At 38.0% G+C, this 26,329-nt stretch overlaps 1 protein-coding gene across 3 annotated transcripts; it reads left to right on the top strand.

The window, feature by feature from the left end:
* Positions 1-305: 305 nt before the first annotated feature.
* LOC114289018 (uncharacterized) lies at positions 306-24,872 on the top strand. 3 transcript variants are annotated; one of them, XM_082894604.1, is made up of 11 exons: positions 306-1,958; positions 2,510-2,977; positions 3,085-3,386; positions 15,270-15,992; positions 16,074-16,352; positions 16,558-16,719; positions 16,825-17,763; positions 17,846-18,061; positions 21,444-21,704; positions 22,868-23,265; positions 24,348-24,872. In XM_082894604.1, the coding sequence occupies exons 1-10, from the start codon at positions 584-586 to the stop codon at positions 23,228-23,230; spliced, it is 5,088 nt and encodes a 1,695-aa protein (XP_082750730.1). In that variant the 5' UTR covers positions 306-583; the 3' UTR covers positions 23,231-23,265; positions 24,348-24,872. The 3 variants fall into 3 exon arrangements, with proteins under 3 accessions (XP_082750730.1, XP_082750731.1, XP_028088458.2); XM_082894605.1 differs by lacking the exon at positions 24,348-24,872 and adding an exon at positions 23,406-23,560; XM_028232657.2 differs by lacking the exon at positions 24,348-24,872 and having other exon boundaries at positions 22,868-23,436.
* The last annotated feature ends 1,457 nt before the right edge of the window (positions 24,873-26,329 follow it).

Here is a 26,329-nt window from a genome sequence, read left to right as displayed (position 1 = left end):
TATAATACTTCATAAAATTTTTTTATCTCTTAATTAATACGTGATATTTTATTATATATATAATCTCAGAATGAAGAATTTTTAGGATATTTTCACAATACGTAACATTAATTTAATTTTAAGGAGAAAGAGGAAAACACAACATACGGAAATGCTACAGACCCCCACCATTTTGGCACCCCCAGTGCCACATGAGGGGCTGCCAATGGCCAAACACAAAGAAAAAAAAAAAAAAAAAAAAAAAAAGTTTTTTCAACCAATCACAATGGACCCCCAGCACCCCACTGGGGTCCCAAGCTTTATTCACACAACATATATAAGCTTGAGAAAGGAGGTGCGCAGCTTAACTATCGTACGCCGGACTTTTGTCCAAATCCATCGTGTTGCGCTCTCAGGCTCTCACCACATAATTTTCCCCTTCCCTTCCCCTTCCCATCTCTCTCTCTCTCTCTCTCTCTCTCTGCGTGTTCATCAAAATTAAAACCAGACCAACATATACATACACCTACACATACATAGATTATATAGATATATAGAGAGAGAGAGAGAGAGATAGAGAGAGAGATTACGTAAAAACGGAACAATGAAGCATCCGAACTTACCCTCACCATCATCATCTGAGGCCGTCTCATCGTCATCGGACCAATCACAGCCGTCCGTACACATGACGTCATCGCCGTCCTCGTCGTCGTCGTCGACGACTCAATCGGAGAAACCCTCGGCGGTGGTGTCAGCGCCGGCGGCGGAGGATCCGGCGGTGTCTCGAGATGCAACCGGAGGCCAAGAGTCGGTGACGGTAGAGCGGCACGGCGAGTTTGCGGCGGTGTGTAAATGGAGCATCTTCAATTTCCCCAAAGTTAAAGCTAGGGCACTGTGGAGCAAGTACTTCGAAGTCGGAGGCTACGATTGTCGCCTCTTGGTTTACCCTAAAGGCGACTCTCAAGCTCTTCCTGGTTACATCTCAATCTACCTCCAAATCATGGACCCTAGAGGCACCTCTTCTTCCAAATGGGACTGCTTCGCTAGCTATCGTCTCGCCGTTGTCAATCCCCTCGACAAATCCAAATCGATTCATAGGGATTCTTGGCACCGCTTCTCTAGCAAGAAGAAGTCTCATGGTTGGTGTGATTTCACTCCCTCTGCCTCGATTCTTGACCCTAAATCTGGTTTTTTGTTGAATAATGATTCAATTCTTATTACTGCTGATATACTCGTATTGAATGAATCGGTAAACTTTTCCCGTGATAACATTGAAATACAATCCAATTCGATGACCTCGTCGTCGGTTGTGAGTGGACCGGTTGGTGATGTTTTGAGTGGAAAATTCACTTGGAAGGTTCATAATTTTAGTTTATTTAAGGAGATGATTAAGACCCAGAAGATAATGAGCCCGGCATTCCCGGCTGGAGAGTGTAATTTACGGATTAGTGTTTACCAGAGTTCAGTTAATGGGGTTGATTACTTGTCTATGTGTTTGGAGAGTAAGGATACTGAGAAGACTCTGGTTTCGGATCGCAGTTGTTGGTGTTTGTTTCGAATGTCAGCATTGAATCAAAAGCCAGGGTTGAATCACATGCACAGGGACTCTTACGGGCGGTTTGCAGCGGATAATAAAAGTGGTGACAATACGAGTTTGGGGTGGAATGATTACATGAAGATGTCAGATTTTATTGGGCCAGAGTCGGGGTTTTTGGTGGACGATATGGCAGTGTTCAGTACGTCATTCCATGTGATTAAGGAGCTTAGTAGCTTTTCAAAAAATGGGGGGTTGATTGGGTTTAGGAGTGGAAGTGGCCTGAAGAAGTCTGATGGGCACATGGGAAAATTCACTTGGAGAATTGAGAATTTCACACGGTTGAAGGACCTTCTGAAGAAGAGGAAGATTACTGGTCTTTGCATCAAGAGCAGGAGGTTTCAAATAGGGAATCGAGATTGTCGCCTTATTGTTTACCCCAGAGGTATGCAAGATTGTTGCACTAGGTTCTTTGTTCTTCAAATTTTTATAGTTGATAGTTCTAAATTTCCAATTATTGATTATGCAATTAGACAATGTTGTTATGTTATTCTTCTCTTCTATGGATTACTGAGGAAGTCAGTTACCACATCTTTCAAATTGAGGATGGATACGGCTCATTATTTTCACACTGATACTTGCACTAGGAATTATTTGAGCTAGATATGAGTTGCTTAGCCTGTGCATGTATGGATTGTTGAGCTATTATTCCTACCATGTTAGAAATAATTAGGGATTGACTTATCAATTGTATACTGATCTTTTGCACATGGTTTTATATGAACTAAACTTACTGTCGCTTGGGTTGTGCATATGAAATTGAACTGATGAATTACATGGATTAGTAAGGACCATTGGCTCCTATATAATTTTAATGGAGAAAGGGACATAACGTGTAATTTTATTCTGAACCATGCAATTGAACTTTATTAGCTAGGTAGATAGTTGCTTAGGTCATGCTTAGGAAACTGAACTGACTTTGCTTGGTGGTATCAGGGCAGTCTCAACCACCATGCCACCTTTCGGTATTTCTTGAAGTCACGGATTCACGAAATACTTCCAGTGATTGGAGTTGTTTTGTGAGCCATCGACTGTCGGTAGTGAACCAAAGGATGGAGGAAAAGTCTGTTACAAAGGAGTCTCAGAACCGTTACTCTAAAGCTGCAAAAGATTGGGGTTGGCGTGAATTTGTGACACTGACTAGCCTCTTCGATCAAGATTCTGGATTTCTCGTTCAGGATACAGTTATATTCTCTGCGGAAGTTCTCATTTTGAAAGAGACATCCATAATGCAGGATTTCACTGATCAGGATACTGAGTCGTGCAGTGCTGGTTCCCAGGTTGCTGGGAAAAGGAGTTCATTTACATGGAAAGTGGAGAACTTCCTCTCCTTTAAAGAAATAATGGAGACCCGAAAAATCTTTAGCAAATTCTTCCAAGCTGGTGGATGTGAGCTTCGGATTGGTGGGTGAATTTTTCTTTTTCATCAACCCCTTTCTCCACTGAAAATGTGATTGCAGTCGTTCACCTCCTTAATTATTTTGTTTTTTGTTTTTGTTTTTGTGATGCAGGTGTGTATGAGTCCTTTGACACTATATGTATATATCTAGAGAGTGATCAATCAGTTGGCACTGATCCGGATAAAAACTTTTGGGTCAGATACCGGATGGCTGTAATGAATCAAAAAAATCCTGCCAAGACTGTATGGAAAGAGTCTTCTATTTGTACAAAAACATGGAATAATTCTGTGCTTCAATTCATGAAGGTGTCGGATATGCTTGAAGCAGACGCAGGTTTCCTTTTACGTGACTCAGTTGTCTTTGTTTGTGAAATCTTGGACTGCTGCCCATGGTTTGAGTTTTCAGATCTAGAGGTTAGTTTATACTTAGCCTATTCACTACCTATGCATTCCTGTCGTTAATGATGATTTGGAACCCATTTCTCTTCCAAATTTGTTCACCAGAGTCCTGACCATTCCAAAAGTGTCACTGATGGAGGTTTTCTATATCTTGATTTTTGAGATTAAACTAGCGGCTTTACGTTCAAGGCACTTTCGTGTGGCTTTTAATTTTCCTTCTAATTAAATTAGCTGCCTAACTTGGCTGGCTTTAGATGCTTTTTAAAAGGTCTAGATGACAATGCTGGGATGAAACTAAAGGTATTTTGCATAATCTTATGGTTTCAACTGGGTTTCTGCAACCATGAAACCATTATGCAATCCTGAAAGAAGGAAGTGACTGTTAGATGCTACTTTGACCAATGGCTTCCTCAAATGCTTCTGCGCCTTTTTTTTTTTTTTGAAAATGTTACCGTATTTGTTTGGATAATTAAGTAAATCAAGTGAGTAGAGTGTGGGAAGCCCATGTACACAGTTAGTATACAAGAACTAATAAAACAATGCACCCCACCACCAAAGTTTCAGTTCATATGAAATTAAAAAATAGAACTAGATCAACATTACTTTCTTCAAAGAATGAACTTGAATCTCGATGTCATAAATGTTATGCTTATTTTTCTTCTGCCAAATGCTCCACATATATCGATGAGCAACCAACTAACATTGCTTGATCTACTGGCACAACCATGGTAGCAATGCACTATTAACTCACCTAGGAAGGCATGACCCCACTGGACTTTGGGGTGAGAAGCATATTCCACAACCCACTAGCCACCTCACGACACAAAAGAAGATAATTCATTGTTACCTTTTTGTTTGGCAAATGCATCATCAATTACGAATTCAATGCAAAATAGCTTCCAGAGCTACCTTTAAACAATAAGGAGACATTTGAAGACACCTATTGGCGGTTCTTGATGAGTGGATTGATTATGGGCTCACTACTAGTAATTATGGTAGGAACCGAAATGGCGCAGGATGACCTGAGGTAGAGAGGGAGAGAGTTGAGGCATCCATTGAGGGGAGAGAGAGTGACAGTGAGGGAAAAACATCGAGCTAACTAGAGATGGAGATATTGAATGATGGTGATAGTTTGGTTCACTATGAGGGATGAATTTCCTTTTTATAGTAAGCCCAGAAATAGGATAATATGGGGTCATATGCATGTTTACGATAAATGGAATTTGGAATATTGATAAAGATGTTGAGCATGTTAGGCGTGCTTGTTAAGCACGAGAAACTACACACCATCATGAAGTTGATCCCATGTGGAGGTCTCTCTTTCGTCTTAAAAAAAAAAAAATTTGGTTAAAGTGGAGCCTACCCTACGCTTACCCTGAGGGAGAGTGAGGTGAGCCACTTTAATGAGCTCTCAGCTTTAGTCAGTCAGCAATTGACTAGTCCTTGTTGATCTCATGAGTGGGTCATGGGCTCTCGAGCAACCCCATGGTATGCACCAACCCTTGAGGCGAGGGTTCACTAGGACAATGCTCTTGGCTTAGCCAGATACTTCAGGATCAGGGTGTGATTTGGAGAGTCAAAGTATTAGGTGATGATTGGCTTAGGAGTGGAGAATTTCACTCGTCCAAATTGAGGGAGGAGGTCATGCCAAGTGTGACAGGAAGATGGTGTGCTTGGCTAGACAATGAGGGGTCCCTTGGCAATAAGCTAAAATAGCAAAAAAGGCAAAAAGTCACTAAAAAAACCAAAACTCCATACAAAAAAGTCACAGATTTATTTCCTTTCTCTCTACTTTTTGCACGTTTTTTCATAAAAAGTCAAAAATTCGTTCCCAAATACCTCAGTTTTTTTCACTTCATATTTTAGCTAAAAGGCACTAAAAATCTAATTTCCAAACAAACCTTGAGCATGCTTGATACTTTGGAGAGGGATTGAGGCATAAGGGGGACACACCCTAATAGATAATCATTCAATTGAGCTAATAGGGTATTAAGCAAATTGCCACAATTGGGAGTGGAGAATTATTGAGTAAGCTAAGGGCTACTGCTAGCTCTATGACTTAATCATCAGCCCAATTGTGGTTTCGTCCTTGGTGCCATGGTTCAGGAAAGGCACCGTGTGCATTAGTTGGCTAGGTTTCAAGTGTGGTTGGTCTAAGTGTCGTTGGCTCAAACACATGACCCTAATTCATGTTGTAGAGATGATATATATATTTGGATAGGCAAATGTGTATATTAATCTTGGTTATCAGAATCTCGATTTGGATCATACGATCCTACGATCCATTTGGGCGCAATCGATCCGGATCGTACAAAATATTTCCTTCAATTAGGGTCTATCTATCCTGGTAATTGGATCTTATAAAATCTTGGAATCTTGATTTGGTTCTGATCCTTCCGATTCAATTTGTAAGCATTGTTGTATTATATGAGCTAATTTATTGTAAATTTAATGTTACCTAAATGCCAATTTTTATGTGGTCCAAGTAAATACAAAAATAAGCCATATTGATTCAAATGGACTAAAATAACAAACTAGGAAACACATTCAAATATTTGAGTAATTTAAGAAAACTATAGTTGAAAAAAACAAACTTAGTTATAGTGGGGTTTGTTTTGAGGAGGCTATTTTCGTGACTTAAACCTGCACCACCGAGTATTTTAATGACAAGCCTTATCATTCGGCCATGTCGTTCCTTTTGAGTTTTTAATCTATTTTCAAATCCAACTTTATTAAACATTTTTGCTTTACTTTTTATGCATTATTGTAGAATGCAAAGTGTTCTGTTATTATACTCTTCTTCTTTACCTTAAATTTTTTCTATCAAGTTTTCTATTGTATTATATTATATTTATATATATTTTTCCACAATATTTTACTTTTTTTTGAAGTATAATTTAGACTTAATTTTTCTGTATACTTTTTAAGAATTGTTTATTTAAATTAAATTATTATGTAAATTTTTTTTGGTAGGATCTTATGATCCGTGATCCAATCTTGTAAACTCCTCTAATGATCCCATGTAGGATCCCGATTTTAATAACCTTGATATTAATAAAAAAAAAAAGGGCATCAAAATGTGTTCCTATGTACAAAGTAAAAAAGGGTCAATGCAAAAATTGGGCTCGATTGAAAAATCTATAAAAGAAAGGAGGATTCTTAGAAAATCATTTCCTTCAAAAATGATTTTTGGCGAGCATCTTTTTACTATTGAATGATCTTGTGAACCTGAGTTTATCTTGGGCATTTATGTGGCTATCATCGATGAAGGTTGAGAGTGGTCTCATCTTTTTGGCCATTGTTTTAAAAACCAGACTAGACCTGCTAGTTGAACTGGTTAACCCGACAATTGGTCATAGTTTCGGTTTGGACATAAAACCAAAACCGCTTCAACTTAAAAACCGGCGTATTTGGCAAGAATCGGATAATACCGTGGTTTAACTGGCAAATTGTGAAATCTAGTTCCGGTTCATTAGAACCACTTGGACAAGTGCAACATGTGCGTTAAGCTATGACAGCTTTATAGAACCAAAATGGGTTCGTCACTTCCACATACAAGCGATGTGGGAATTCGGCATTTGGAGCCAAAAGGTTTAAAAGCGGTTGGATGCCTCATAGAATGTGCTTCTTCGATGTGGGACTAATGAACTTTGTAAAGAGCCTATTTAATGAAGCCTTTTCTTTGAGAATCTATTTCAAGAAAATATTAAACAATTTAAGAAATATTATTTAAGAAAATTTTAGTTTGGTATTTTTTTTTTTGTAATTTTAATACCTATAATTTTTTTATATTTAATTTTAAATATGTATAAGGTTATTATGACATCACGGTTCGACCTCGGTTCACCCAACGATTGAACTAGTGACCCGTGGCTCGGTCTCTTTTCTGGTTTGCTCATCGGTCCAGGTTTTAAAACATTACTTTTGGCAAGCTTTTTCCTTTCTCTTATGCTCAACTATACACGTGAGTGTTGTACCGCACACATGCAATTTCAATCAATGTTGTCAATCTTGTACTGGTCAATGCACCATTTTTTCATTGATATGGTATGTCCTGGTATCGTTGCGTTTTGGAGTATTGTTTCTGATTTATTGCCATAATATAATACATTAATAAAAAATATTTATATGTATGTACATATATCATTTTGGTAATATGTTTGAATATATTGAGGTCTTCAAACAAAATAACCCACAATCAAAACCAAATCTATAAAGTTCCCAAATAAAGAGCCATGCCCATTCTCTAATTTGAAGGGCCTCTGCCCTCTCTCTTTGGTTCAAAGCTCTAGCCACATTGTCTCTATCCTGATCTATATTTTTTTTTATTATTTTTTTATCGACAACGAAATAAATTTTATTGATAAAGAAACAAAAACAAACTACAAAGAGAAGGCAAGGAGCCCACTCCAAAAACCAACAACTATTACGTCAAAAAAAATAAATAAAAAAGGGTAAATTATGCAAATTGTCCTTGTAATTTACACGATGTGTCAATTTAGTTCTTGTAATTTGCTCGATTTTGCTCCTTAATTTAACAGATTGTATCATATTGGTCTAATAAATAACGGTTGTTAGGTTTGGTAAACGGAAACTCAAACAATGTGTTAATTTGGTCCATGTAGTTTACGTGATGTGCCAATTTGGTCCCTGTCAAAATCGATCAAATTAAAACAGTAAGGACCAAATTGACATATCGTGTAAACTAAAAGGACCTAATTGACATATCATTTGCGCACAAGACAACTTTCCGTCCACCAAACCTAACGATCGTTATTTATTGAACTAATATGATACAATTCATTAAATTAAGTGGGCAAAATTGAGTAAATTAAAATAATAGGAATCAAATTGACACATCGTGTAAACTATAGGAATCATTTGCATAATTTACCCAATAAAAAATAACCACACAAAACCTTATACATGACATACAACTTTTCAATCTCTAGAAATGTAAAAGAAAGGGATCCTCTTAAAATGAGGCGAAGAAGATGCCTAAATCAACGCCCAATGACATATTTTGTCCCATCACACCTCAACCTCCTCAATTTTGTCCTAAAAAAAATTGCATTTCTATCGAACTAAATACCCAAAAGATAACCTTGGAACTCAATTAAGAACAAATTAGCACATTCCCCTTGGGCCACCCAATGAGAATCTGTCAACCCAACGAGCCAATTCCAAAGATTTGATGCAACTAGATGATTCACTGAATCCCCACTCTTTCTACACATAATTCACCACTGAGGACAAAGATAACGATAAGGCCTTCTTGATTGAAAATGGTAATTCATCAATACACATCCATGAATCAAGGATCATATAAAGATATTCACCTTCAGAGGCACACATGCTTTCCAAATTATTTTGTGAAACAAGAAAGAAAGAACATTAGGCTCATTAATAATAGTATCAAAGAATGATTTACTTGAAAAAATGCTTGTGGCATGACCCTGCCAAACTTGCTTATCACATGAATTCGGAGATGGGGAAATTCCATCAATTTCAAGAAATCGAAGCGACACTAGAAGAAACTGAAGAAGCAACGGACACAAAATGTAACCGATCAACCATATAAAGATGTGGAAATGACATGTTAAAGGAAGAATCCGCCGCACAAGTGTCCTCCCAAAACCGTGAATTCTCTCCATCACCCACTTACAAAGTAAAAAAATCTGGATATTCGTAGGAGGATCTTAGAAATGGATTTCCATGGAGCACAATTGGTACCCCTGCTAACCACATGTGAGTCTCTCCCATTAGATTGAAGCCCATACTTTTAATGATGGCAAACCATAATGAATTTATTTCCAAATGGAATATTTATAACCACTTACCAAGTAGGTTGTGTTCCTAGCCACGACATTTCCTATCTAGCTAGTCCTGCTTTCTCCTTAGGAAGAGAAATAATGCTCCAATTCACTATATGATCTCTTTTTTTCTTCCCAAAGAAAATCCCTCATCGAATTTTCAATCTTCCTTGCAGTCCTACGGGATCTTGAAAATAGTACTTAACACAGAGTGCATGAGAGTGTACCTACCCCCCCTAGACAACACCTCTAATCTTTTGCCAATCTTTTCTAACACCGGAGACCAAAAAGATTCAAATATAGGATTATCTCCTAGTGACTCCTCTCTCTCTAGAGTACACATTCTCTCTCTCCATGGGTTAGATCTTTCCTTTCTATACATATGTTCTCTCTCTCTCTCTCTATATATATATATATATGCTCCAGATGTTAGATCTGTGTTTTGTATACGTAAATCCATTTTCTTTATATACATATACGCCATATATGTTCTTTAAAATGTGACGTTTGACAAAAGAGAAGGCCGAGTGCAAATACTGGACGGAACACCGGTATGCTCAAAACCCAACCAAATTTCATGAAACAACCGAAATGGACTGGATCAGAGCAAAAAGAAAGACAAAACGGTATTGGCCCTCTTTAGTTCTGTTTTGTTTGAAAGAGTATGAACCGGCTGGAACGGAATGGGAATGATAACAATAATTTCAATATTTCTTTCCCTGTGGTTTGTTGGCTTCTTCAAAGAAAGCTGCTTTGAGTAGGAAACATGTTGCTTCATTTGCATTGTTGGGCCACATGCTTTTTTTTTTGATGGGTTGTGCTTTTGTGAACTATTTGAATGTACTCACCTTGCCCTCTGTGTTTTGCCTAGCCTTTTGCTGTTCGTGTGCCCTGGTGGTTACCCATATTGAGTTTCAATGTACTATTATATTTTTGGTAATAAAATAGCTTACGCTTAACCAAAAACAAATATCAATAAAAAAGTATGTGACAGGATCATCTTAAGCTTTTAAAGTCCCACCTCTGAGTTTGGTTCATCAGAAGTTTCTGTTCCTCTCCCTCCATAAGCACCACATGATACATGGCGGTGCCACCATCCAAGTTTTCTGCTTACTCTTTCTCCTGTAACCATGACCCCAACTCTTCAAGACCTCCTTAACTGAACCTGACATCACCCAATGAATCCTAAAGATGAAAAGAATTAAATCCCCAACTGAACCTGACATCACCCAATGAATACCAAAGGTGAAAATAATTAAATCTCACAAAATTGTAGCCACATGACAATGCAGTAGAAGATGGTCCACTGTCTCTTCTGCTTCACAGCACATGCAGCATCTACTTGCCATCCTATAGCCTCTTTTCATCAAATTGTCAACACTAAGGATGGATCCCAAAACTGCCATGGAGCTTTTGTACCCTAGATGCTCTTACGAGGCAAAGCTATGTCATTTTCCTCATACATGTAATAAGAACTCACCCTAAATTTTCCAATCCTATCTCCCTTACAAGCCATGGTATTTTCTCTATCTCCACAAAAGGATGCACTGAACATTCTCTTAGAGAACTCATTGCCTCTTTTAGCTCATAAATTGAAATCCAATAACCTACAAAATTTCCCAATGATAACACCATACAAAGCCTGGAAGTACTCTTGTAGGAAGTATCTCCACATCACACTCTGTTCAAAAGCTGAATCATCTTGCTGTGAATAAGAGGAATGAACAACATGAAGACCATGAAAGTATAGTCTAGAAAAAGTTAGAAGCTTGCCCTGATACCATGTTAAAACTTATGTAATATTGATTGATTGATTACAAGATTGTTATATATTCTGTATATTACAATTCCTATATATAGAGGAGAAGATGGTAGTGGAGTGTGTGATAGTGGAGGTGGTAGGTGTGGAGAAAGATAGTGGAGGTAGTAGGTGAGTGGTTATATATTCTGTATATTACAATTCCTATATATAGAGGAGAAGATGGTAGTGGAGTGTGTGATAGTGGAGGTGGATGGTAGTGGAGTGTGTGATAGTGGAGGTGGTAGGTGTGGAGAAAGATAGTGGAGGTAGTAGGTGAGTGGTAAATTCTAACAGCCCCCCGCAAACTCAAGGAGGAGAGAAACTAACCAACTTGAGTTTGGAGAGAGTAACAAAACAAGAAAATACATAAAAATAAAAAAGGATAGGAGACACTGTATGGTCGTGTCAGACCGTTGGTGAAGACACTGTATGGGGTGTCATAACGTTGTAGAGGACACTGTATGGTGGTGTCGGACCGTTGTAGAAGACAGTTTATGGGGTCATGTCGGACCGTTGTAGAAGACAGTTTATGGGGTCATGTCGGACCGTTGTAGTAGACAGTTTACGGAGTCTTGTCGGACCCTTGTAGAAACTAACCGGAATCTATGTCGGGACAGTTTACAGAGTCTTGTCGGACCCATAAAGGAGCTAACCGGAATCAATGTCGGGACAGTTTATAGAGTCTTGTCGGACCCTTGTAGAAACTAACCGGAATCTATGTCGGGACAGTTTACAGAGTCTTGTCGGACCCATAAAGGAGCTAACCGTTGTAGAAGGTGCACCCTCAAAAGGTGTGCCCAATTTTATCAAAAGGCGTGCCATCAAAAGACGTGCCATCAAAAGGCGTGCCCACTTTATCAAAAGATGTGCCATGAAAAGGCGTGCCAGTTTGTCGGGCGGCAAGAGGCGCGCGATGCGCGTGGCTGGCCCTGGCTATTTAAAACAAGGTTGAGGCGAAGGCTGTGCATACGAGTCTGAAACCTCTGAACGCTCGGAGAGCTTGTCTCTGCAAATCTTGAAACACCCGGAAACCAACCCTTCTCTGAAACACTTAGCAACTCAAAAACATGGCCTCTTCTTCCCGTCCAGTTACCCAGAACCTGCTCACGCTCTTTCCAAAACTGAACGAGCCCACAAGAGAAATAACTGGGGCGGTGGCCAGTGAACCGCAACCAAACACCGCTGGTTTTGCTCCATTGAACTTTCCGATGCGGTCGGTGGAGCAAAAAATGGCGATGCAAACTGATATTGAGGCTAATCAGTATACTCTGAAGTCATGCGTGGAAACCATGACGGCGGTCACAAATTTGTCGAACCGGCTGCAGAGTAGGACAAATGAGGTGCAGCATTTAAACTCCCAGCTGGCTCTGCTCCAACGCATGTATAAGGATGCGCGAGCAGAGATAAGCGTGCTAAGGGCAGAAAACAAGGAGCTGAAGCGGAAGGCCACCGTGATGTTCCGATTTGGAGGGCCGCCATATGCGGCAGTGGAGGAGTATGGGGGAGTGAACGTACGTGGTGGACAAGGAAGTTCCGAGGCAGCACCGTCAAGGACCGCCCAGGACGGAAGCAAAAAAAAGAGACCTGCAGCAGAGTAAAGAAGAAAAAGCCCACTGTGGGTGTGGGTGTTTTGTTTTGGTTTGTGTTTTTTTGTTTTTGTTTTGTTTTTTTTTTTTTTTTTGTGTTGTTGTAAAATGGTGATCGGGGTGAGCCCCAACAGGAATAAAATGAGTGTGGTAGCAGTTCTTCTTCTGCTGTTTCTGTTTATGGTTTTTTTATTTTTGATTTTTTTTTTTTTTTTTTTTTTTTTTTTTTATGTGTTTGTTTTTTTATGTTTTTTTAATAATAAAAAAAAAATAATAATACAATAAAATAGAGAAAGAAAACAGAGAAAAAGATGATGATGGGTGTGCACCTCGTGTATGGGTGCCCAGCTGCCCCCCCTGCAAAATGCAACCTGAGAGAGAGAGCTTTTTTTTTTTTTTTTTTTTTTTTTTTAATAAAAGAAATAAATAAAGAAATAAAATAAAAGAAAAGAAAAAAAGTGGAGCAACGTGGGGAGGTGCAAAAGTGAGGAAAAATGTTTGGTGAGTGGAGAATAAAGAAAAGAAAAGAAAAGAAAAGAAAGGGGTTGTGTGGTGTGGGTGGTGGAAAAAGTAAAGTGGGAGAAACATGATGGCCTGAACCAACTCCTGGCTCAGGATTGAACTCTGAGACCTTAGATACATGATCATCAGAGGAACGTGAATCGTGATGTGACACATTGGATCGAGGTGCCTGAACATGGTGGTGATTGACACCATACTGCGATGAGTTTGTTGTGCTGGAAGTCTTGCCATGCATTCTACCCATCTTAACAATGTCAGCCATTGATACTTGACCAGGGACTCCCGACCATAGAGGTTGGTATCCTTATTCTCTTTTTTCTTTTCTCGCTTGCTCTTCACCTCGTGAAAAGGATCTTGAGAGAGAAAGAGAGGGTTTTCGGAGCACACAGAGAAAGAGGGAGGGAGAGGAGCTTAGATACTACTATCTATCTTCTTCGCGGCGGATTTCGAAGCAGAGCCGAGCAAGCGAGAGAGAGAGAGAGAGAGAAGCCAGTGAATCGCGATAGATCTGAGATAGTAGGGATCGATCTCGGTACTACGAACTCGGCTGTGGCGGCGATGGAGGGAGGCAAGCCTGTAATCGTCACAAACTCCGAGGGGCAGCGAACGACGCCGTCTGTGGTGGCGTATACAAAGGTTGGGGATTTGCTTGTAGGTCAGATTGCTAAGAGGCAAGCTGTGGTCAACTCTGAGAACACTTTCTTCTCTGTCTTTCTACACACACATAAAAGGAAATGATGCAGCCACTAGAGCCACAATAAGAGATCCAATCGAAACGGCAAGTGCAGCAGAACCAGAAACCCCTGCAACCGGTGCCGGAGCAAGCTCATTTGTGCCTGCAGATGGGCTCAGACTTTGTTACAGCTAGTGATGGCAGGTATATGTAAAAAATAAGCGGAATAAGTTGAGGTCCGGCGGGCGGCCAAGGCGAGGTTGCCGCCCGCCGGTGAAGCGAAAAAAGACTAAGTGCTTAACCTTGCCCTGATACCATGTTAAAACTTATGTAATATTGATTGATTGATTACAAGATTGTTATATATTCTGTATATTACAATTCCTATATATAGAGGAGAAGATGGTAGTGGAGTGTGTGATAGTGGAGGTGGTAGGTGTGGAGAAAGATAGTGGAGGTAGTAGGTGAGTGGTTATATATTCTGTATATTACAATTCCTATATATAGAGGAGAAGATGGTAGTGGAGTGTGTGATAGTGGAGGTGGATGGTAGTGGAGTGTGTGATAGTGGAGGTGGTAGGTGTGGAGAAAGATAGTGGAGGTAGTAGGTGAGTGGTTATATATTCTGTATATTACAATTCCTATATATAGAGGAGAAGATGGTAGTGGAGTGTGTGATAGTGGAGGTGGATGGTAGTGGAGTGTGTGATAGTGGAGGTGGTAGGTGTGGAGAAAGATAGTGGAGGTAGTAGGTGAGTGGTAAATTCTAACAGCCTGGAAGTACTCTTGTAGGAAGTATCTCCACATCACACTCTGTTCAAAAGCTGAATCATCTTGCTGTGAATAAGAGGAATGAACAACATGAAGACCATGAAAGTATAGTCTAGAAAAAGTTAGAAGCTAAGTAGGCTGCAGCATAATGACTTGTGAACTCTCTTTAACCTCTTAAACTGAAATAGAAATTTCCTTTTACTTCACTCATTGCAGTGTCATACAATGTAGACCAGTTAGGTAGTAGATGATTATTCTAAAGTGATTTGAAGTTTGAAAACAACATTATTGATTCTAGAACATGCTCATGATGGAGGTTTTACCATAATGTCTACTAGAAAGTCAAAGTGAGTTTCCTGAATAAGGGCAAGTAGTTTTTCAACTTTCTCTCTAACATTTTGGTGCTTTCCTAGGCCCACATGCAGGCTGGCACTGGGGAGCTCCATTGTGGTTTGAGCTTTGCCTCCCCTGTATCAATTTCTTTTGGAGTCCAATTCCAAGAAGAAAAAAAACTAAAGTTTAAATGCCTGTTCATATCTCAAACATGAGCACATATAATGCTGACTTAATTTCGTTGATTTTTACTAAATGAATTTACTCTATATCTTTTAATCTTGTACATGATTGAGGCATAATTTTATTCATGCAGCGACTTATTTTAGATTCTTTTTATTTTATTTTATTTGTGTTGAATAGATATGCCTTATTCAAACTTGGTCTTCATTTTGTCAGGTTTTGGCTTCTGAGGATGATCAGGATGCACTGACAACTGACCCTGATGAACTCATTGATTCTGAGGATAGTGAAGGGATAAGCGGAGATGAAGAAGACATCTTTAGAAATCTTCTTTCTAGAGCAGGGTTTCACCTCACATATGGAGACAATCCTTCACAGCCACAGGTCACTTTAAGAGAAAAGCTTCTCATGGATGCTGGTGCAATAGCTGGTTTTCTGACTGGACTTCGTGTTTATCTTGATGACCCTGCTAAAGTAAAGCGCTTGCTTCTTCCAACCAAACTTTCTGGTGGTAATGATGGCAAGAAGGTCACCAAGAACGATGAATCTTCCCCCAGCCTGATGAATTTGTTGATGGGAGTCAAAGTGCTGCAGCAGGCAATCATTGATCTACTCTTAGACATAATGGTTGAATGTTGCCAACCTTCAGAAGAAAGTTCTAATGATGATTCCTCAGATGCAAACTTCAAGCCTTCTCCAGATGGCAGTGGAACTATCAGTCCACTGGAATCTGACAGGGAAAATGGAGCAATAGAATCTTCATCTCTCCACATACATGATAGATTGGATTCTGGGATAGATAAAGGCACAAATACATCTGCTGTACAAAGTTCTGACATGAATGGGATGGTTATGCCTGATAAAACTGTTCCTGGACTACCTATTTGTCCACCCGAGACATCTGCTGGTTCTTCAGAAAATGCTTCCTTCCGGTCTAAGGTACAGTGAATTGTCTCAAGTGTTAAAACTTACTCTCTTGAATTTTATGGCGTTGACTAATTGATGGAAATGTTATCTCAGACCAAATGGCCAGAGCAGTCTGAGGAGCTCCTGGGGTTGATTGTGAACTCACTAAGGGCACTAGATGGAGCTGTTCCACAAGGTTGTCCTGAGCCAAGAAGGCGGCCCCAATCTGCACAAAAGATTTCTCTTGTATTGGATAAAGCTCCTAAGCATCTGCAGCCGGACTTGGTTGCGTTGGTACCCAAATTAGTTGACCATTCAGAGCATCCACTTGCTGCTCGTGCACTTCTAGATCGAGTTCAAAGGCCTGATGCAGAACCTGCACTACGAGTACCTGTAAGACAATTTGAAAGGGGTTTCTTTATTTCCTTCCTGTTGTCTTATTGGGATGTGCTTTAATATTGTGAGCACATTTGCTGTGTTAAATTTTCCACGGAACACTTGTATCAATTCTGAATGTAGTTTATTCTGAATTTTGCAGAAAATTTGTTGAGTTAATTTGTTGCTATTTGTTTTGTAATCATCAATCTTTGTTCCTCAGGTTTTTGGTGCTCTTAGCCAGTTGGAATGTAGCGCTGACGTGTGGGTACGCGTTCTTTTTCAATCTTTTGAACTTTTGGCTGATTCAAACGATGAACCTCTAGCAGCAACTGTGGATTTTATTTTTAAGGCCGCATTACAATGCCAACATCTTCCACAAGCGGTATGCTTCAAATTTTTTTGGTACTTAAATGGGACCCTTTTATGTTCAATTATTAGTCATGCTTTCTTTTGATGGTATCTAACTTCTTTTTCTTACCCCCTGTAGGTTAGATCTGTTCGTGTTAGGCTAAAAGATTTGGGTGCTCAGGTGTCCCCCTGTGTTCTTGATTATTTAAGTAGAATGGTAAATAGTTGTGCAGATGTTGCTGAAGCTATTTTAAGAGACATTGATTGTGACGATGACTTAGGTGACAATGGTCCTGCAATTCCCAGCGGGCTCTTCATATTTGGTGAAAATGGGCCTACTTCTGAAAGATTGCATGCAGTGGATGAGCATGCTTATTGTGCTAGTAGTTATTTTTCTGATATATATATTTTGATTGAAATGTTATCTATTCCCTGCGTTGCTGTTGAAGCTTCCCAAACTTTTGAGAGGGCTGTAGCTCGAGGGGCAATAATGGCACAATCAGTAGCCATGGTCTTAGAAAGACGCCTTGCTCGGAGATTAAATTTTACTTCGCAATTTGTTGCTGACAATTTTCAGCATGCAGATGTTGTTATAGAGGGAGAAACCATCGAGCAGTTGAGAGCTCAGAGAGATGACTTCACTTCTGTTCTTGGTCTTGCTGAGACATTGGTCCTTTCTAGAGACCCCCATGTGAGAAGCTTTGTGAAGATGCTTTATACAATATTGTTTAAATGGTATGCTGACGAGTCTTATCGACTGAGGATGCTGAAGAGACTTGTTGACCGCGCCACCAGCACGACAGATAGTAGCCATGAGGTAGATTTAGATTTAGAAATTCTGGTAATTTTGATATGCGAGGAGCAAGACATTGTTAGACCAGTTCTGACCATGATGAGGGAGGTTGCTGAACTTGCCAATGTTGATCGGGCAGCTCTTTGGCATCAGTTATGTGCCAGTGAAGACGAGATTATCCGTTTTCGTGAAGAAAGAAAAGCTGAGATCTCCAGTATGGCTAAAGAAAAGGCTACCATATCACAGAGGCTGAGTGAATCTGAGGCTACTACCAACCGTCTTAAGGTACCTGTCTGTTCTAATTGATGATGCAGTTCCAGTTAATCTTTATGGGATTCTTAGAATTGACACCTTCATGTAATGACAGTCTGAAATGAAGGCTGAGATGGATCGTTCTAGTCGGGAAAGAAGGGAGCTTTCTGAGCAGATAGAAGAAATTGAGAGTCAACTTGAATGGCTTCGCTCAGAACGGGATGATGAAATTGGAAAGCTCACTGCTGAGAAGAAAGTTCTTCAGGATCGTCTACATGATGCAGAGACACAACTTTCTCAACTGAAGTCCCGAAAACGCGATGAATTGAAGGTAGCAAATTTGTACCGCTATGCATTTTTGTATTTTTTTTCTTCCCTCCCTTAGTTAATGGAAATGGTCACTAGTTTACTTACCCAAAAAATAAAGGAAATGGTCACTAGTCACTTTTGGTGTTTCCAACAAGCTTGCCTGGGCATTTATTTTCTTTGTTTTATTGTTTTTTAGTTTTTTTTTTTCATGTCAACAATTGAAAGTCAATCTCATACTTTAGGGGGCTTTCCCAGCATGTTGTGGACACTTGCAAAATCTGACCATGTAGCATGGATGCTTCATAATAGGGTCCATGCACAAATTTGAATAAAATACCAAAAAGTGTTTTCATTTTTTATCCTCCTAGAAAATTTGACACTTTATGCATGGACGTCATGCATCCTTGGTACTCTTTTCAGCATGGGATATAATTATAATAATATTATTGTAGTGTACATAATAGGATTATGCATTTGATAGATCGGATAATCATTGTTGTATTTCATTTTCTACATTATGCATTTCTTAGTATAGTAGTTTTGATTATTCATCAAATATACACGTGTCTTACGCATCATATGATGTAAATGTACAACCCAGTGCAATGCATGGGAGTCAACAGCATTTTTTATTTCATGCATGTAAATTTTAAAGAAAGAGATGCTTTTGTTGTCAAAGGGGTAAGGCACTTACAACACGTTTGTTTGGAGGGATAGAGGCATGGAATAGGACTCCATGTCCGGTGGATGGAATAGTCCATTGTTTGGTTCATAAATTTTGTACCGGACTGTTAGTCCCAAATACGTTGAACTGTTCTGTCCCAGGGGTGTGTGTGGGGGACAGAAAACCCAGGATAGCTCGTCCATGGGACATAAGACCATTCAAACATTATACATATTATTTGTCAAAAAGTGCATGATAATGTAAGCAACACGAATAGAAAAAGGTAGCAGATGAAGCAAGAAATCTTGCAATAATCATATCCAGCAGTCAGGCCCCATTTGGTATCACTTGTAAGTTAGGTTTTTATATTATTAGTTTAAAAAAATTAAAATAAGTTGTAAATCTATTTGGTGCAGCTTTTGATATTCTGTGAAAAAAGTTGAACTTGTTTGGTTAAATAAGCTATCACATTGCTCTTTATTATGCAAATATCCTGAATATTCTCAAAAGTTACAATTAAGATAAAAGAGATGGGGCTTTTTGTTTAATTTTATTAAAGGATTTCAAATAAGCTAAAAAAGGCTACAAATTATTATAGCTTAAAAAAATCTCACTTTATGTTGGCCAAATAAGCTAAAAAATAATTTAAAATTTCAACAAAAAATCATTAGTTAACTATTTTTAAGCAAATAAGCTGAATAAATTGACTTATAAGTGTTACCAAATGGGGCCTTCATCCAGCTACAAAGAAACTGGCCCTTCACAGATTTTACAAACACAAGTTATTTTTTGTTATTCTGAATATATCTACTTTAATGAAAAGTTGGCATTAATTTTAACAATCATTATGTACCGGTGAAAAATTACCGGAAAATTGCTTTATATGATATGAAGAAGCTATATGGTGTAGGATGAAGCCCAACGAAACATACCATACAATCGTATTAGGTGGGCTAGAGTTTTAATGTTAGGAAATTTTGGTTCATTAGGTAAGATTGAAGTTTAAGATGAGCTTAGTCTTGATTTTGGTATGGTATTGAACGATAATGCTTGCTAAAAATTCTGGACATGAGGAAAACTTGAACGGTTTTAGACTAGAACCTAGAAGAAATCGATGAAGTCCTACTGCTGAAAAGAGCCAAATCTGTAGGTCACCATGCTTGGTTATCATTTTTCAAAAACACTTTTCAGAAAATTTTACTTTTTTATTTTCCGTGTTTTTTTGTTTTTACTGATTTTTTTTAATATTTTGAGCAATTTTTTTAATTTTTAGACATACCTAACATAAATATACCTAAAAAGTAAAAAAAAATTTGAAAAAAACCGTTTAAAAATTCACTAAATACCAAAAATACAAAAAAAATAATAGAATTTAGTACATTTTTTTTGTATTTTTATGTATTTATTAATTTTTAAAAAATTTTTTTCAAATTTTTTTTACTTTTTAGATACATCTAAGTAAGGTGCATTTAAAACGTAAAAAAAATGTTTAAAATTTTAAAAATATTCACTAAAAACAAAAAAAGACGAAAACCAAAAAACTCAATTTTCAAAAAACTTAATTCAGAAAACTCAAACCAAACACACTATCCTTGTGAGTTATAACCAGTAGCTTCCCTACTAGGAAAAATATTTCCTAATTCCAACTAAACCAAGATTTTCTAAACTACTTAAGACTCATCCAAACCTAGAGTTTGGGGAAGGGGGCTATGGGGGAGGCGGTGGGGCGTTGCAGAGGGCTGATGGGGAGGGGACGGGATGGTGGGGAAAAGTGGCTGTGTAAGGGAGGAGAGAGGTGGGCATTGGCAGTGTGATGGGGACAGGGTGGCACCAGCAAAGATGGGCGGCAGTGGCTGTCTAGAAATGGGGTGAGAAGAGAAACAAGGGTTTCAAAACTTTAGGATTTGTGGACTTTAATGTAATTTTACGTAACGATAAAAAAAATTGAAAATGAAGGGTGTGATGAGATAAAATGGTGGTGTAAATAGAATCACCCCTATAATTCTAAACCCTAAATCCTAATCCCTAAATTACCATGATATATTAATACGTAGGCTAAAAGTTATTAAGTACATTTCTGCTAAGCCAAAGCTTAGTTATATACACGGTTCCAATATTTGGTGTTTATTTAGTTTTGTTTCTTTTTTTTTTTTTTTTTTTGGCTTGATCTTCTTATGATTTGTATAATCTTTACTCTTCTATGTAAAGACATCAGTTTTCTCTATTGGAGAATTCTAGTAAATATTATTATTACTACATCAAGTCCTGAAGAATGCTTTTGAGATTTCGTTTACATTGTATTTGTTAAATTTCTTGAGCAACTCTTTTGATACAATGATGTCTGTGTCTAATCTTAATAGAGTTTTCCCTTATTTTGTTTATGAGGACACTTTTTTCATTTGAATTGGTGAAACTGTTCTACCAACAATATCTTGTTTCCTTAGGTCCAAAATTCTAGAAGTCCATTTCTGTAGCGTTGCTTTATTGGAAGAACAATATAATTGCTAAATATTGGAAGTTTTATTTATTCTAAAATCAACACAAAAATTGGAAGTGCCTGATGATGATTTGCATTCTTGGCACATGCAGAAGCAAATTTTTGAGTCCCAAATTTATTTGATGAGCGTGTTTTTGTTTTGAATGCTCGATCTATCTTGCCTTCCTCACAGAGGTTGAGACATTGAGTATTCAGTTGTTTTCCTTGTACCTTTCCTGACAATATTTTCTTTTAATGTCACAGAAAATAGTGAAGGAGAAGAATGCTCTTGCTGAACGGTTGAAGAGTGCTGAGGCTGCACGGAAAAGGTTTGATGAAGAACTGAAGCGCTATGCAACAGAAAATGTGACCCGAGAGGAAATTAGGCAGTCCCTTGAGGATGAAGTTCGACGGTTGACACATACAGTTGGCCAAACTGAAGGGGAAAAACGTGAGAAGGAAGAACAGGTTGCTCGCTGCGAAGCATACATTGATGGGATGGAAGCCAAGTTGCAGGCTTGCCAGGTTTTACCTCTTAACATAGCATCATATTTTTGGTGTTTTCATGATCTAATTCTGGTTTTCTTTGTGTGGATAACATTTGAGTGTACCTTGATTTGATCAATTACTCTCTCTCTCTCTCTCCTATTTCTCTTGGGCCCATTGATTTATACTAAAAATGTACCGTGTAAGTTGTACTTTTTTTGGTGATCTCCTGAATGGACCTAATTTTGAACTCGGACCTGTTTTTAGCCTGCTGTATAGAATCTGTGGCTGATATCACCCATCCAGTGTATTGCCTTAATGTTTAATTGGTTGGAACCTATGAAGCATGGACACTCCAAAATTGGTGCTGTGGGGGTATCCGACACGCGGACACACCGGGGACATGCTAGATGGCGTGTCCCTTTAATTTAATGATTTTTTTTGCAGTGGATATGGTAGGGACATGAGTGTCCATATCGGGACACAGCATGGGACACAGCGGGGCTCACTTTATATATATATATATATATATTTTCTTTTGCCTCTCTTATTTAATGCTTTTGTGAAGAATATTGTTGGATGTTGAATGTTTTTCCCTTCTCGTCTTAGTTCTTGTTATTATTTATTATGATTTTTTTGTAAATAGATGATCTATTAATTTGTTTAAATGTAATTGTTATATTTATTGAATTAATGTTACTATGTTAGTGTTTGTTAATTTTGATTTAAGATGAATGTAATATGAATGTACATAACACATAAAAATATATAAAAATAAAAAATAAAAAATCGCCGTGTCCGTGTTCGTGTCCATGTACGTGCTTCATTGGTTGGAACCCTTGGGTGACCTTGAATAGAACTGTTTGGTGCAGCTTATAGCTTATTTTATTTTGGGAATCTATGCCAAGGTGTTTGGTACAACTTATGCTTATAGATTATGGGACAAAAATAACTAAAATTGGCTAAAAAAAAGGTTTATTATCTGGAAGTTGGGGAAGGGATGCTTTTAACTTTTGCTTTTTGGTTATCAACTTTCAGCTTGAAAAAAAGTTGCACCAAACAGGCTTAATGGGCAGTAGTTGATAGGAGCCACTAGACTTAATTACTTGTCCAGTAAATAGACTTAGACTGGCGGGGCACTAACGTTTCTATCATGGAGAATCCTTAAGTGAAAATGGCTAATTTACCTCGTCTCCTTGCAGCAATACATTCATAGCCTGGAGGCTTCACTACAGGAAGAAATGTCACGACATGCCCCTCTATATGGTGCCGGCTTGGAAGCTCTATCCATGAAGGAGTTGGAGACGTTGTCACGTATCCACGAAGAAGGGCTGAGGCAGATCCATGCCCTCCAACAGCGTAAAGGGAGTCCAGCTGGAAGTCCTCTTATGAGCCCCCACACCACCCTCCCACATTCTCATGGGTTGTATGCTGCTGTTACGCCACCACCTCCAATGGCCGTTGGATTGCCCCCTTCTCTCATCCCAAATGGAGGTGGGGTCCACAGCAATGGGCACGTGAATGGTGGTGCTGCAGTTGGCCCCTGGTTCAACAACCATACTTGAAACCCCCACAAGGCTGGATGTTCACTTTTGTCGAGGTAGGTGACATCGCTCTCATTTTCTCACTGGTCTCCTCCTTTCGCCTATTGGGGAGCTCTCGGTGTTGTCTCAATATAAAAGGTTTTTTTTTTAAATATTATTTTTGAGTTTTTTTTTTTGGTGGCATTTTGGCTGGTAGGGCTGTTGGAACAAATGGTGGGAAAAAGAAATAATGTAGAGTTTGATAGATGGAATGAATGGGAATGAGTAAGTGAGTCCAATAGAATTAACAGTTGTAAATGCCATACTTATATCAATTTTTCCCCTTAATATTAATTCAAGGCATTGAGAAAATTGTCTACTTTTGTGTGCCTTTTTTTTTTTGTTTTGTAGGTAACATGGAAATTGACACACCCACACCCACACCCACACCCACACCCACACCCACACCCACAACCCTGTTAAACAAGGATAGAACAGTAATTTTATTATTTATTTAAGCGGTAATTATAAACACTTCCCTTGAGATTTTTGACAATTATAGAAATCTTTTTTGTAGTTTTTAAAATTATATTACTCTCTTGCTTTTATTGTTAATCTCAGTTAATTGACGTTTCTGGTGGAGAAGGCATTGTAATTTCAAAAACTACAAAAGAGGTTTGTATGTGTCAAAAATCACAAAGGAGGTTTGTGTAGTCGGCCCTTTATTTAATAAATTGACATGAGAGGTCAGTGATATTTCAAAAAATAGGAAGAGCGACGCCATGATTTTTAAAAAAAATTAAGTGATATTAGTGTATCTACACCTAAATTTCAAAGAAAAACAAAAAATGTACAAAATAAAAAGATAAACCTCTTATATGTTCGGAGTAAATATAAGTACTTATGGGTGTAAATTTGGCTCGGCTTGACCTAACCCACTCAGGTCTAGGCTTGGGCATGCTCATGTGAGGCCTCGCAGGTGTTTGCCAAAATTCAGGCTAGGGCACCGGCCATAAAATTAGGCCTAGGCCCATGGGTTATTCAGGCCTTGGGCGAACTGGTGGGCCTGGGCTTGGGTTCGGGCATGGGTAAGGTTTGAATATTTTTTAAAATTTTTTTTCTATTTTTTTCACCAAAAATGACATTGGGCCTCGGGCAGGGCATTGAGCGGGCTGATGGGTCGAGCTATATGCTGGCTAGGGGTGTGCATAATACCGTCGAAATTGCCGAAACTACCAAAATCGTACCGAACCGCACCGCAAGGCAAATTCGTTATTATTTGCCAATCGAACCGCCGATTTTTGGTAAGAAAAATGGCAAATTCTAGTGATACTTTTATCAATCCGCTGGTTTCTATTTTTTTTCTAAATCGCACCGACCCGCACCGTTATTAAATCATGTTTAATAAGATTCTAAAAATTATTTTTTACTTAAGTTTGCTTGTTGTTCTATACCTTAGAATATAGTATTACATTACTGCTCGAGGGGAATTCAAGATGTCAGTAATCCAAAATAAAGTTGGATTCCAATTCACTTTTCAATCTTTTTTTTTTCTGGCCATGTTGCAAATTTGCATCAGCTCACTTTTCAATCTAAATATTTTTCAACAGTAAACATTTTCAATATATTGTAAATCCTGAATGATATTAATTTTATGTATTGTATTTGATCATTGTAACTTCCACAGATGTTTGTAATGAATTGATGGCATAGTCGTTGATATTATCATGTTGTTGCTACACTTGCTGCATCAGAAGAAAGCTTCGCAAGATGCTTAATATCACGGTATCTCTCGTCTTTTTTTTACTCTTTGATTTAAGTTTTGTAATTTGAATAATATTTTTTATAAACTGCCAATTCACCCGAACCGCCAAGGCAAATTCGCCATTATTTGCCAATCAAACCGCCGATTTTTGATAAGGAAAATGACAATTCTAGTGACACTTTTATCAATCCGCCACCCGCCATACAGTTTCTATTTTTCTCTCAAACCGTATCGACCCGCACTGCACACACCCCTAATGCTGGCCCAGATGGGTCCAACTTCAAAATGATGGCTCAAGCCTAAGGTTCTGGACTAAGCTCGGGCCCGGGCTGCAAGCTGGTTTTGGGCCATTCACGGGCTGCAGGCCATTTTTACACTCCTAACAAGTAGTCTTACAGTTTTAACATAATTATACTGATATAATATATACATTCTAAAAGAGATGATAACACAAGAATAAATAAGAAAAAAAATATATTGTAAAAGAAATGATAATATTATTTTTCATCCATACTATTAATGAATTATTAATTAAAAATGGACGAAGGCATATTTGGTTTTTTTTTTGGAAAAAAAATCCAAAAACTTTTTTAAAAAATGGAAACTAATTTGATAAAAATAAAAATTAATTTTTTTTTTCATATTTTTAAAAATTATTTTTGACCTCTCAAAAAATAAAATTTATAAAAATCACAAGTGTTTTATTTTATTTTTCCAATTTCTTTCACTAAATTAATTTTTTGTTTTTTAGAATTTTTTTAAACAAATTACTAAAAAACAAATCAAACATGGTCTAAATTTTTGTGAATTAAAACTTTAAAAGAATAAAAAATAATTATGTCAAAATAATTGAATATTTACCAGTATATTTTTTCAAATTTTAGAGAAAATCAATATAATTGAAAAAAAAAAAAAAAACAAACAAACAATCCTCAAAACGTTGTGATTTAAGTTAGCTTTCTCGTCCTGCATGCATGAGAGACAGAGAGAGTGAGCTGGTGAGTCAACAGGTTGATTAGGATAAGGACAAAGGATAAATAACTGCACGATGGGACAGTAAAAAAAACAGTAATGCTGACGTTTGATAGCACTTAAGTTTTTTATTTTTTATTTATATTTATAAAAATTTTAAAAATTTAAATAAAAATTTGTTTGATAAAATTTTTGATTTATAACGGTCTCAATTTATAAATTTAGCCAAAAAATGAAAATATAAAAAATGTGTTTTTATTTTGAGTTTTCGGTTTTTTTTTTTTTACCACCCAACACTAGCCACCACCCGCCACCATTTTCCACCACCGTCTTCCGCCACTACCACCCACCACCTACCCCCACCACTACTCACCACCCACCCACCTGCCACCACCACCCGCCAC

The sequence above is a fragment of the Camellia sinensis genome, chromosome 11, assembly GCF_055761805.1.
Source record: "Camellia sinensis isolate YWXY chromosome 11, ASM5576180v1, whole genome shotgun sequence".
Classification (NCBI taxonomy): Eukaryota; Viridiplantae; Streptophyta; class Magnoliopsida; order Ericales; family Theaceae; genus Camellia; species Camellia sinensis.
This window is presented reverse-complemented; position numbering and strand designations above follow the sequence as displayed.

Bases quoted from the DNA above. Each gene is read 5' to 3' on its own strand.
- LOC114289018 (XM_082894604.1), top strand. From the start codon at position 584: ATGAAGCATCCGAACTTACCCTCACCATCATCATCTGAGGCCGTCTCA. The intron at 1,959-2,509 runs GTATGCAAGATT...TGGTGGTATCAG, and splicing joins CCTTATTGTTTACCCCAGAG to GGCAGTCTCAACCACCATGC. The intron at 18,062-21,443 runs GTAGCAAATTTG...TTAATGTCACAG, and splicing joins GAAAACGCGATGAATTGAAG to AAAATAGTGAAGGAGAAGAA.